A 14,644-nucleotide genomic window follows, 5' to 3' on the forward strand; every position below is an offset into this window, starting at 1 on the left:
GACAGAGGAGTCACGAGTCAGCCAGCTAAGAGAAAGGTTTATAAAAGTATCTTTATCTAAAACCCCTTGATGTAGATGAGTCCAAAGCAGGTCAGTTAAGACGTGAAGAAAGTTCAACACTGGGGGCATTTTCGGCGTTGGACCGTCGTTGCATTTGATCACTGATTGGCTGTTAGCTAGCGAATCAGCGCATGATAGAGAAGATCGATTCATCACTTTGCTATGGTTCAAGAGAGACTGGCTTTGTATTACGTTACAGTTAAAAGTAGTGCTGTCAAACAATTAAAATTTTTAATCTGATTAATCACACTTTTAAATTTTGATTAATCACGATTAATCAGCTAAATTACTCGTGTATTTGCGTAATATAAAATAAATACAAATACTAGGGGTGTGAATTGCCTAGTACCTGACGATTCGATTCGTATCACGATTCACAGGTCACGATTCGATTCGATACCGATTAATCCCGATACGAATGGTCACGATTCGATACCGATTAATCCCGATACGAATTTATAAGTCGATTGTTGCGATTTTTTTCCATTCAAATTTAGAAAATACTATCAGTAAATTTGTACATGTACACTGTAAGATTTGTATGAATATATTTATCTAAAACTTGAGGCTTATAACCGTGAGCCACTGTACACAAACAGTTTGCAATCTGTTTCACATTTGAACAGCATTAAAATAAAAATATTAAGGCTTAATGTGCCGTTCATATAACATTCTTCCATGCTCAAGGTGTGAATCCTAAAAAAAAAAAAAAAAAAAAAAAAAAAAAAAAAAAAAAAAATCGATTCTGCCGATTATTGAATCGATTCGAGAATCGCGCGATGTAGTATCGCGATATATCGCCGAATCGATTTTTTTTTTTTTTAACACCCCTAACAAATACCGTAATATTTTGATATTAAGGCATATTATTTTATCTGAATGTCATTTGCAAACATTGATTAAATGCATGTACGCAATTGCATGCATGCACGTGTATTGCTCAAAACGTAACAGCATCATAACAATTGGGTGCAAATCAGCAATTAATTAAACGCAAATTACTTTTCTTTTATCTAAAGTCCCGTCGGGGTGTTTTTGAAAGCGAAATTTACCACCGAGCACACCAATTGGAGTCACCCCGCTCATTTTGGAACAACAGGCGTAGGGAATGCTGTACATTGACCTAATCACTGACCTGTGCAGCCTTCAATGTAACCATCCGCGGTTACGTTCAAGGCTTAAGTGCGGTCCAAAAAAATAGTGTGATTAATCTGCGTTAATATGTGATTCATTTAACTTTTTTCTGTGATTAATTAATCTATTAACGCTTTAACTTTGACAGCCCTAGTTAAAAGCTATGTCGATAGAGTGGTAAGTTTTAGTTTTTTTTCTGGTAGTATTCCTTGTTTACTCCTTTCTCATTGGGTAATTTATCCTACTACTGCCGGTAATTTGTAGCGTATCGCACAAATTATTCTGTTGTTTTGGTACTCAGACAATGTACTCTATCCTCTACTCATCTGTCTTGATTAGTTTTATAGTTTTCCCTATAGCACTTTTCGTTACCCAGTTTTTGCGCTTTTGAATTTAACAGTTTGTTACTTGAGCTAAATACTGTAGATATTTTTCTCAAACACTATTAACATTTTGAGTCTAATCGGTCAACAACATCCTGTTTTGTAAAGGATAGCATTAATTGGGTTGGTTTATAATTTTGCCATTGGATGGCAAAAAAACATGAAAAACCTTTTATTGTTCTATGTACATTGAAAAGCAATTTATTTGTAAATATAAAATCCCAAATCACCTGAATAAATAGTAAAAACACACACCATCTCAGGGACTTTTTTGATATCGCACCGAAAGCATCTTAGGCTTTTCAGGGTTATTCATTGGGAATTCAATATCGAGCTACTATACAATTTGCACGTTTCGGATTTCTGTGGTGATGCAAAATGTAATCTGAGCTGCACGACAAGCTCTTACACACAAGCAAATAACAACATGCCCACGTGTCATTAAGCAACGTGATTAGAAAAGTGGCTGGAAGACGGAGGGAAAGCGTAGTAGTGGTTCGGCCGATAAGTTTGTTTCTCTGAAGCACCCCGAACGGCTGGATTGTTGAAGGCTATTGACTCTGACTAATCCCGTTTCCCACTAAATCCTCATCCTCTGACTTCAAACACTGCGCAAAGACTTTCAATAGGATCTGGCATCCTCCCAAACCTTCTCTCCATCCGTCGTTCATTCTTCTTCACTCTCTGTCCTCCCCTGGATCAACTGTCCACAAAGCAGAGCCCAAATTCATGTGGGAATCTTGAGGAGGCCCCCGCTTTGGATGGGGCGCACACATGCGCGTGTATACACACCCTCTGTTTGGAAGTAGAGACAACAAAGGAGACGGCCAATTGAAAGGTTCCGCATAAAAGCGTGGAGGGCAGCTGTGAGAGTCGAACCTGGATTTCAAACCAATCCACCCAGCACTCAACATTTTTAAAATACTCCAGAACCAAATATTCTGTTCTCTTACTTCTATTGTGGTGCTCTAAAATCATCAAGGTTTTATTGCAACCCATCTAAACATTAACCTCAAGATAAGCTTCTGTGATCAATAAAGTCATGTGGCTTTGGTTCCTCAGAATGGAAAGTCATTTATGATTTGTTTGGCATAGCTTATGCGATGGATGTCGAATAGCCTAGGAAAGAACACCCCAAAATAGGGGAGTAGAAAATCAAACCCAGAGCCAAACAACTGTGATGCTAATTTGCTAACCGCTAAACACCAACGCAACATGTCTGACACTACAGTTTCAAAAGGTATTAAAGTCACTCATTCTATTATTTTTCAAACTATAGAATTGCTATCAGTCCAATAAATGATAGTAAACATTACATTACCAGAAAACGAAAAACTAAATTAAAAATGTTGCTCCTAAGTGAGCAGTACTGGTTCTCTTAAAAGTGGATGTGAATTTCATTCTCAGCACAAAAGATCCTTTATAAGATGCCTATAAAAGAATCCAGACAATTTCCTAGTCTCAAGCAAGGAGCCAATTTGTGCCCGACATGGACCTTTTACTGGAAGGAAAACTATTATACTACACTAAAGCCGCTGATGGAGGGCTTAAGGCCGGTTGGAGTACAATATCCTGAGAAATAAATTACAAGATACTGTACATGATTATCATGATTATTATTATTAGTAGTAGTAGTAGTAGTGGTAATGTTTCAAAATGGTTTTGCTTACTTTTAGGGATTTGCCTGAAGAACAGATGTTAATAATACAATATAAAAAATGTTCTGTCTGGTGCACTATAAGAAATCCTCAGATTTAGGATATATATAGGGGACCAAAAAGGAAGTTATTTTATTTTATTTACCTTTATTTTTTTGACAATATATTTACAGTTGACCCCCGCTATTCGCAGGGCATAGGGACCAGGCCAACGCGCATACAGACAAAATGTGCATATAATTGACACCAATTGATTTTAAGTTATAGAGTATATTGTGATTTTACCCGTCTGGCCCACTTGGGAATAGATTTTGCTCCAAGTGGCCCCTGAGCTAAAATAATTAGACACCCTTTGCTATAGAGCTTTTCTAGATTTGTAAAAATGCAAAGAAACCAGTTACACCTAAAGCAGTAACATTTTACAGCAGCAAACAGTGTGAATAGAAATCTTTGGCCCCACTTCCTGCTCAATGTCAAGGGCATCTTAGTAACAGAATGCTCTTGTTTTGGTTGCAAACGTGGAGATATTTTGTCACTGCTCAAACCTAAACTAAACTATGGCAACATTTAAATAGTTCTCATCGTTTTCAATCATAAGCTATTGTCTGTGGTGGTAAGGTTTCTAATCTATATGTTGTATTTTTGTCCATGGTTTGTCCCAAACTAAAAATAAAAGGCAGTGAGTGTGGCAAGTGCTGCAAACAAAACCAGACACTGGATGAAGACATTCCTCGTCCTTCGTTTGTGAGTCTATTCACTGAAGCACCTCCCACCAACCTTTTGCACCCAAAACAACATGTTGGCGGTAATGGAGAGTTTGAGCCAAAGCAGTTATTAAAAGAACAAATCCATATAATGCTAGACAAAAAAATGTATTTACAGTACTCATGTTTGATCTGCAACAAGTGAAACTCAACTGAAAGCCTTTTTGTTTGGCCAAGAGTGAGACAACAAACTGTAGTCTCCTTTGTGGGGCCACGACCATTCAGAAGGGTTTTCTATTGAAACATTTTAAAAGCAGCAGGTCCCATTCAGGGTCAGTAAGCTTATGATTATAACTGTAATTGGAAGATACCATGAAAGGTCGAGTAACCTTTGTTGAATGAATACCTTTCGGACAGACAGTGTCAATTAAACGGTAAAATGTTTGGCATAATGGATCTGTCATTGGCCAAGCCTGGCTGACTAGTATGGAGTAATATAATGGAATGTGTTTGAACTAGTGGTGTTAGGATGTATTACAGTGGCTAAAAAAAACATCACCTCTAGTAGTATCTATGTGTCATCCAGCCGGCTTGTGCGCTCACACGTTCCCATGTACCTGTTCGCAAGATCAGTCAGCTCCATTTTACAATAATTCCTGCTTTATTTTTGTCCTTCTATAATTTAAAGTGGACCCAAGCCTTAGCTATCTTTTTATTTTTGTATATTGCTCCATGTAAGTTCGACATTTGAACTGTTTGGCCACTTTAGCACACATTTGTTGCTGGGAGACGCACCTGCCACGGAAGAGGACAAACATGGTTCTGTGTGTCACTGACTACAGTTGTGGTTTTACAATTATGTTTTGAGAAAATGTGTCAACCAATTTTTGTGGTTGATTTCGAGTTTCACTTTGTGACAACTAAAGCTGTTTGAAAGTGCTATATAAATAAAGATGACTTGACTTGACTAGTTGCTACCAGTGCTGCTTGGTAAGCAGTCCCCAATGACCTCTCTGTTCCTTCAAGGCCTCACAAAGGATGCAGAAAGGTCAAATTGACAACTTTATAAGAACATTCTTTTGAATGGGTCCTCATGATCTTAACAGCTGACTCACAGTGGTTTATGTCTCCAGGTTTTATTTGCCCCCTGCCTGGCATGGAGCTGAGACGGAACAGTTTGGTTGTCATGGAAGGAAGACAAAACTGCAGAGGATGGAGAAAAAAGTCTTTCTTGAAGCTCGGCTCAGCAGGCTGCACGTGTTTGTATTTGTGTGCGGCCGTGTGTGTGTATGCACGGGCGCTGTGCAGAGACCTCAAAACCAGCATATGAAAACATTCCATCCTGGGAGACATTCAGACAGAAGACAAGAGGAGATAAGATTCTCGGAAGAAGCTCAAAAGGCCAACTACTACTTGGTGTTCGTCTTTTTATTTTTACTATCCCAGTTGGCCAGATGTATGTTTGGCACTGTGAGACGACTTAAAAGGCAATGTCCGAGTTGGTTTCAGGATGAGATAGTAAGACGTTGTGGCAACTTGCTCTGAAGAAATGTGGAAAATGTAACGAAGCGTTGCAACAAGATGAGTCGCGGTTTGAAGCTCCGCTTGTAATTATCAGCTCGTGCTTACTGTTGCTCTTTATGTTTAACGTATTGAGCACTTTTCTGAAAGGTGACATGGTTTTATAATCCTACCATGTGAAAATATATATACACACCATGCATTTCTTCTAATACTTTCAGATTAGGATGTGTTATTGAACGACTACATTGGCTTTAACCCACTTATTTCATTGTCACTGTTGTGTGTGCAATTACAGTACAGGCTGCCAATCATTTGCAAACTGAACTGAAAAATGGAAGGGCGGTCATTTAGTTTCACCATCCCCGCTTCACAGCAACAATGTTGAGAAGGAAATTAGATCAAAAAAGCTTGTCAAGTATTATTTCTGGTCTGTAACTTGCTCCGAAAATGTGTCAGTCGAGGAGCGAGAGAAATCTTTTTAATCACATATTGAACCGTTTGACAGTTCAAAACAAAAACAATACTTTCATATGAATAAGCAGCTGACATCAATTAAACATTGTCGAGTACTCCCTGGTTACGAGAGACAGATTCAATGCTTGCATTTCTTTTATGTTTACTCACTGGCAGAGAGAGAAGAAAAAAAAACAGCTTTTGCCCCACTTTGTTAAGAATCTACGTGTGATTTTTGTCCCTCAGTGCTTCCCATACATGGTGCCCCTACAACGTTTTCAAAGGCTCAGAAGCCTCTGTGATATATAAGTAGCCTAGTTGTGCTAATAATCAAAACCTGACTCAAATTGAATTAATTCAATAAAATTTCAAAATCTTGCCACGCTAATATACTTGTGATGAAGAAGAAACCGAATGCTAAACCTTTCATCTTAGATCAGTCAGTTGTCTGACATCATCTGATTTGAGTCAGCTGCTGGCTAGTAAGCGCAGCCTGATGGAAGCAGCTGCCGATGTTTGTTGAGAGTTGATGTTGACAGGGAACTTCAGTTTGGTTTGGCAGCAGTGAACATGCGCTGCCATCCCAGCGTAAGACGCCTGTCGGCACATTTACACTTTTTGCGGGAAATAAACATGAGTGTGAGGGGGTGAAAAGAGGTTTGTACAAGAATTCAGCTGGTGATAGTGGGGATTTTTTTTTTTTGTATCAACAAAATAAAGCATGACAATAACAATAAAGCCAAGAGATGGTAAGACAAATATCACTGAGGTGTTGCTGTAGTCACACTAGTACTGGAGTCGATTTAGAGTTTATCACATGTAGCCCTGGACAAGAATTAATCTAAAAGCTGCCCCAAATATAGCATTTAGTACTATCCCAAAAAGATTTAATAAGAAGCTGCTTCTAGAAACAAACCCAACAAAAGTAACCCATGCCGACTGGTCGGAGAAGTGTGAGCTGCCGGTTCAAGTGCAATACGGTTTAACTTGGACACATTGCAAGTGAAGGCCTCCTGGGGCTCTTTCAGAAGCAGACGACCTGTCTGATCTCCACATCAGAGTGTACTGGTAGTTGTGGAAGGAGGACAGACGCTCTTGTTTGCTTTGAAGGGGGGCCTCACTGCACACATCCACACTGACACTCTGTTTTCAAAGCACCCACATCACCTCCATTTAACACCTCAAAATGCCTCAGCGGGGATCGGTGTGTCCGACCAGCTGAGTCTTACCTTGAAAAGCGGCCAAGTTGCGCGAGATGAGAAACTTTAGACTGGAGCTGGAGGTCTGAAGGAGGTTTTGGATGTCCCCGCGCGCCGCTATCTGGTACCTCTCCTCCATCTTTTTGGTGCAGCAGGTCTGGCTTTTAGACCTGCATACTTGAAGATCTGAACCTGGGAGTTTTCACATTTAAAAAGATGTATCAGTACCCAACTACAGGAAAAAAAATACATATTAATTTACATTGGACAGTTCTTAATACTGTGTTGAGCTATTTAAATATTGTGAGTGTCTTGGGCAGGTTGTAGCACAGACACAGAAACACTGTAGGAGTCACGGAAGGTCATAAAAGTGGATGTTCTTAGTAACACTTATTTTGAATTTTGGCTCTTCATCTTCTTGTTAACCAACAAGTTGTGCAAAAAGTACATTGGACATGTTGGACATATCAAGTAAATAGTTTAGAGAAGGTCAAATTGAGTTCACTAGAAAGGATTAGAGTTCAATTTAGCTTTATCTCAAAATTTTAACCCAAAGTCTAATATCCTTATCTTTTTTTGAGCCGTTATGTTTTAAATGCTTTTTTGTCCACACATTGTGGTTGTAAACTATTTTATGTTAGATTTGTGGAATATGAGTTATGAAGCAAAATCCAGCCATTTTTACCAATCTCAGGGGGCGGCCATTTTGCCACTTGTTGTTGAATGAAGATGACATCATTGTTGCTCAGAGCTCAGGCAACGACCAATCACAGCTCACCTGTTTTCTGAAGCTGAGCTGTGATTGGTTGTAACCTGAGACCTGAGCAACATTGATGTCATTTTTCAGTCGACAGCAAGTGGCAAAATGGCTGCCCCCCGATATGAATAAAACCGGCTGGATTTTGCTCTTAACTCATATTCCACTAACACAATATTAAACAGAATACCATATTGGGGATGCATAGAACAAATTATTGTCAAAAAATATATTTTTTTGGTTTGTCTTCCCCTTTAAGAACATAAATGTGTGTGTGATGTAGAGGAAAAACAACAATGGTCATGCTTTTTCAGCAATACACAAGTGATAACGACTTGACTGGAGCAAGAAAACCCAAACATCTTGATTTTGTGATATGTGACATTATCACATCACAAGAGATGTGTCAGATTTTCCACTACAGTACAATCAAACGTCAACAATCTGTAGTGCGCCCATGCAGGACAAGTGGAACATCTTGAAAGCGAGCCGAAGCCTTTGCAAATGGTCCTCGGGCATGTTGAGACAGGGTAGAGAGATTCGGCCAAAGGCACCATCAACTCCTAGTGAGGTTCAACATGATGTGATGGCACACGTGGAGGAATTTCAGCTCTTTCCACAACAACATGAAATCAGTGCTCACCCATCTTGCTTTGACGCACACACACTACACGGACATATGCTCATTTCAAACAACACACACAAGGTTATTTTAGATACTGCAGAAAAAAATATCTTATAGCTGACCTTTCATAATCTGGCGGGAAGCCTCAGACATGAGACTCTTCGATTATTGGAATTTATTTTTCACCAGCTCATACTTATAATCCTCTGCATTTCTCAATGATAGCTGATATTTGATGGACTCAGAGGAAATGTTTTATATCTTCCATGTTTCGAATAGCAATTGCCTTCAAAAAGGAAAAGTAGGTGAAGTTGTATCAATTTCAGCAAAAGTGGCGATGCCATAGAAGTCACCAAATGACGCATGTAAAGTAATTAATTAAAGGCTGCAATTTTGCAAATTCATGCAGCATCTTTGAGCTATAGTGTCCGTCCATATTTGAAATCGAGGTTTGAGGCTTGTTCTGACATTTTAATGTGCTGCCACAACATAGCATTTGGAAGGGAAGTGGTTTGTGTTGGCAAAGAGCTAGTCGTAGTCAACATGTAAATTCTATACTGCATGTCAGCGTTTACATTCAGTTTACATCTGAAGTTTCATCACGAATTTAAATAAAAGTTTGACTGAAGCCGCACATGTTTATTCTCCCAAAAATGTAACACTTCAACAATATAATCCTTTGCTTAGATGCAGTAACACTCTGTGTCAATGCTTAAGTACACTCATATGGAGGGAATTATCATGACTAAGAGCATGTGTTTAGTGATGTTTATCATTCAGTCACATATTAAGTAGCTATAGATAGACCCGGGACAACAAAAGCATAAACCTAACTCAAGAAGGTGATTAAAATTACACGCGCCTTATAACAGCTTTGAACATTACAAAACGACAGGTTGACAGCAATAATGTCGTCTGTGTCAAGCGCTAGTATCTGGTTTACGGGTATTCGTATGGAAATTGTACATCCACATTTAAACAAAGTAGCGAGCTTGAATGGCTCGCTCAGCTGAGTCCATGAAGCTCACACATACCTGGCCTGGGACCTAAAGGCAGCATCTGGTTCGGACCAATTTGCCGAAGCTGAAAAACTTTGCGCACTTCGTCGCATTTTTTCCCAAAGCAAACGGCGCACAAACACGCCAGCAGTAAAGAGCGGCTCGTCCACATCGTAACTACTTTGAGAAGTGCTTGTTCATATACAATCCAGAAGTTAAGTGTTGTTGTCCGCTCAGGTGAGTCGCGACCAGGTTACATGGCAGCGATGCGGGGCAAGGTCAAGTAACCGATGGAAGAGGGCTTACATCCAGTCAGACACGAAGTTACAGCGGTATGAGTGGCCCCGTCTCCAAAAAGCATGCAACACAAGTTGGCAGAGGCGGTTCTTGTTACCTGTTTGGCTCTGTGGTGGCCAACAGCGCGATGCCACCACCTACTGGACAAAAAGTGAAACCACACTTTTTTTTTCTTTTTTTAAAAGTGGTTTGCAAAATATTGAATCAAAACTGCAGGCCACATTTTAGATATTTCTAAGTGTTTTGTATACAATGCGATGTACATTTTCCAACTGGACTTATTAGTAGGCTAAGCACTATGCAACTATACAACAAAATAATTAAGAGCTGGTCAGTTTAAACTATTAATAAGCAATCATGGTTAACATTATACTGAACTGACAATTATGCTAGTAATGACAAAGCCAAACAAAGCAAAGCCATTTGAACTACCTTTATTCACATCAGCAAAAATCAACATTGTAGAATTACATTTATGTTCTGTTGTACAAGGTCACAGATCACAACATGACATAATACAAATTAACGAGGAGCACTTGGGTCACAGTTGAAGTCTGTTTGCCCATATCCTCTTTCTTATACAGGCCGGGACAAGTGCAATACCTCAAAATATATAGCATTGCTACTAATCCCCACCTGCACAAAAAGGGACGCCTCCACAAATCAGTGTTACATGCGATCGTGTTAATATGCAAAGACCAAAGAATGATTAGAATCTGACAAAATCTCAAGCGATATTTCATCCACCTCGTCAGTTTTGCATGGATTTGCACAGCAAACACTAGTTAAAGCTGAATGCAAACCAGCAAAACTGACCAAGTGATGACAAGCATAATTTAGGATGGTTGAACACGCACGCTTCCAAATAAGCCTGTTAGTTAGAAATACTTCAAGTGCTCACATTGCAGTAGATAGGTAAAAAGCACTACCTGCACTATAAGCACTTTAGTACTGCTGAACCCATGGAACATCATGAGGAGACCTAGAAAAGATGTCTGCCATTGCACTTGGCACAAGAAAGCATTTATTATGGAGTTGAGATTGCGGGGATGCCACATTGAAAACCAAAAGATCCAAACAGGTGGAGAGCAAGCAGGCCACCATCAGTTTTGCATAGATTTGCACAACTCATCTATTCTTGTAGTGCAACTATGCAAAACTAGCAGAGAACTGCAAGACATTTGAGCCCAATTAGAAATTAGGATTGGTCTGGTGGCGCATATCACAGCCCCTTATGCCAGAAGGAGCACTTAGGGCAGTAGGTGCTAGTCTATTTCACTATCTGCACTAGATGCACCTTAGCACAAAGACAGTTTTGCAAAACACACATGCATGTTGGGGGTGATTGTACACGTGTCTGCATATTGCTTTAAGTGCCTCCACTGCAGTAGGTATTGCACAGAACTACCTGCACTGTAAGCACTTTGACAATACACAGACTGATCAGTGTTGGTTGAAATGAGCTCGTGGTTGTGCTGCTTCCACTCCGGAGTGGACCTGGAAGGAGAAAACAGAAGATGTGTGAGGATTGCTTCTGCAACAGGTACAAATGCTCAACAAGGCAACTTCTGATCAAAAGTCATTGCCTAACGTAGTTTTGAGAGAAAATGAATGAGCGGCGTTTTTTTCTCTCGCTCCATGGGAGCGCGTGCGCGGGGAGTGCTGTCCACCCCTCCCCCACCGTCTTTTAACATGGCGCCGAGAAGTGCGCCAACCTTAGCGTAAATAGCTCTCAACTGACGCCATCCGAACGTACCCCGAGAACTGTTGCCGTGTGTTGGCTCATTCGAGCTGTCTGTCGCGCGTGTTGTGCTTTCGAACCCCTTTACAACACAAAGCCCCGCCGTCACAGCGAAGAACGGGCAGCTGCGTGCTGCGCTTGTTGGAGGAGGTTAGCTTAGCCGCGGCTAGCTGGCGTTAGCAAGACGAAAACATGGCAAAGCGTGCCGCTTGCCTCTTGCGCGGAGTGTCTTTTAGTAACATTTATCTTAGCTGGTGTGGAACAGGTGTGAGTTAGTTTTATAAACAAGCAGTTGGAGCTTTGAAACTCAGGTTTTGGCGATATTACATGTGATGATACACGTTAGCCTTAGCTAGCCCAACAACAAACACGCCCATTTAATTAATAAATCTACAATTTGGCTTCTCTACAGTGGCGCGTGCAATAAACAACAAGAGGTCTGTTTCACTGTCTACAGTTTGGGTTCAAACAAGTTACGGTGAAATTTTATTGGGATAAAATGAGGCTGCTAAGCTAGCATGCTAAAGCGCGCGGCCTTAAGCCTGCCCCATGTGCTACTGCTTTGTTCTGGGGGGCACTTTAACTCACACACCACTGCACTCGAAATTGGCCAGCCAATTCGCCGCATTTTTTTCCAACGCTTGCTTTTAAAAAGTATTAAACCGCTGCCTTTGTATTAAACTCAGTTCTAACGTGGTGAGCAGTTTGAAGTAGTTGAGAAAGCGCAGCGACGAAAGCTCGGGACAGCTTTTCAAATCTCCCTCATTCCCTCAATGGTGGAAGCTGAGGGGGCTGCCATGCGCCTCATGTTACACTGTTTTCGTCGCCAAAACATAATTTGCGCCAAACGCTTTGCTTTTTTCAACCTCCACGTTGGTCAAACGCACACCATACACATCAGATACGCCAGCATAACATTTCCCATCACTACCCAAAGACTTAAAAACAGCCCAAAGCAGACTTCCTTGCTGATAAACATGCGCTCGTCAGACACTCACCAGCCGAAATCCACCATCTTCGTTACTTGCTCGGACTCGCTTGCACTCCGCTGCGGCCGACGAAAGCGGAATAAACGCGCAACAATTCGCCAAACTTTTGGACCCGCGGCGGAAAAACGAAGGACGAGACGTGACTCGCGCCGATTGCGAGTGAATGTGCGGCTGCGATGCACCGCTTGAAGAAGATTGCGGGCGCAGGAAAGTGGCGCGAAGGCGACCAGTTGGTAACCATGTGGGTGAATGAAGGGCGGCTCCCACTGAACGTAAATATGTAGCTACAACCCCCAACTCTCCCCACATTTGCATACATCAACTACGAGACTTCCGAAAGCGACGCTGCGAGCCCACAGCACTGCATCTCGGACGCATTTGGCCACCTACAAGAGAAAAGAAACTACTTAACATTTCAACTTCAAACATTATAAGGAAAACAACCCGACGGAGCTTGCATGATAAATTTAACCTAACTGCGATTTCATTGATGAGATCATCTTCAGTACCGGACAATCCCAAATGGAGCTTGACGTGGAACTACGTTTTTGTTTTTTAAATTTATTGTTTGGATTTTTTTTTATCATTCGGTTTTGTTTTTTTGTTTTTTTAAAGCCAAATTAAAGATAATGCATGCTGTGCATCGAATAATTGACCTGTTGCTTCTTGTTTCATTTAAATGTAGGTACGTGTTTACTTGTAGTGAGAATAATACATAAAGTTAATTTACTTAATTTCCTGGGATTCATTTAAGTATTTCTCCAAAACAAAGGCTCAATAGGAAAATAAAGTAATTTACTTTTAGTACACTTGGTGAATCATTAGAAACCAGAATATTAATTTAATGCAACTTTATGTAAAAAAAAAAAAAAAAAAAAAAAAGATTAATTCCAGACATCCATAAAACACTACTCTAATTTTAATGGATGTGCAAAATAATTCAAAATTTCAACCATCCAACGACAGGGCTCCAGATGGCATTTTGACCCTAAAATTTGAGACAGCGCAATGACAATTTTCATCTACTCACGCCAGTGCAAACATTAAAATTTACATATTTTTTATATATCTAATTACTATTCTTGAATGTATTCATTTATTTTGCAGGAAACCTTCTGCTCCACACTTCAACCCATTTATCAGTAATATAGTTGAAATAAGTGGGATGAATATTTGCTTTAGCAGTTAATTTACAGTGTGTGTGTGCCCCTAAAATTTGGACTTGCATACATAAAATTTCAGGTTAGGGCCCAAGGTGCTCCTGGTTTAAAAAAAAAAAAAAAAAAGTTTGTCTAGAGCCATGAGAGCAATCAATTAAATGACATTTTCATTTTAATATCTAAAATATAGTATGTTTTTGTTTGTTTGTCATAATCCAAACGTCTTTGTCAGTGTTTTCACTTTAATATGTCTATAAAATTCACAATTAGCCTACTGCCACTAATGATTGAGAATGGCAATGTTTTTCCTACCAGAATATTATTTTCTTCTTGCTGCTCCCTTGACAGACCAAACAGGTGGCTTGAATGGAGACAATAATACCATAAAACCATTTCATGAACAAAAGAATAGAGATTTTCAGGGCTGTGACAAGATGTAAGGCTCAATGTAAAACCTTTTATACCTCAACAGCAAATTTTAATCAGATTTAAAAAATCTTTTGTTGTTGTTTTGTTTTGTTTTGTTTTTCGGAAAGTGGATGTTAGATAGGTTTGTTTTGTTTTGTTTTTGTTTTTTTTAATTGATTCATCAGAACGTGTTGGAGAAGCAAGTATGCCACAGTACAGTAAATACAGTCTGTTAACTGGCCAGCAGAGGGAACTAACAACAAACTAAATATACTTAAACGTAAGCTCCCTTCACAGTAGACCAGTTTTGGGATGTAACTATAGTACGAATACTTGCTTAGGTCAATGTTTGACATACCTGCGTTTTACTTGAGTATTTATTTTTCTGACAACTTGGTATTATTACTTCTGACTCCCAAAATTTGAATATACCTATATTTTCTATTTCTTACTCTTAATTTTCAATCTCCACGGGTACCAAAAAGAATAAAAAAAAATAAAAAATAACAAGAGCGAGCTCAACCCAACTGCAGTTGAAATCATGATAGGTGGTT

At 39.8% G+C, this 14,644-nt stretch overlaps 1 protein-coding gene across 1 annotated transcript in view; it reads right to left on the minus strand.

The window, feature by feature from the left end:
- The window catches only part of gpc5a (glypican 5a), an 86,687-nt gene extending 76,851 nt beyond the window's left edge, over positions 1-9,836 (minus strand). Inside the window, exons 1-2 of the mRNA XM_077519710.1 lie at positions 9,532-9,836; positions 7,146-7,307 (exon numbers count right to left, since the gene is read on the minus strand). Coding sequence (XP_077375836.1) covers positions 7,146-7,307; positions 9,532-9,667 — 298 coding nt within the window. The 5' untranslated portion in view covers positions 9,668-9,836. The remainder of the gene's footprint in view (positions 1-7,145; positions 7,308-9,531) is intronic.
- Between the last annotated feature and the right edge of the window lie 4,808 nt (positions 9,837-14,644).

Source organism: Festucalex cinctus, chromosome 4 (genome assembly GCF_051991245.1).
Source record: "Festucalex cinctus isolate MCC-2025b chromosome 4, RoL_Fcin_1.0, whole genome shotgun sequence".
NCBI classification, from domain to species: domain Eukaryota; kingdom Metazoa; phylum Chordata; class Actinopteri; order Syngnathiformes; family Syngnathidae; genus Festucalex; species Festucalex cinctus.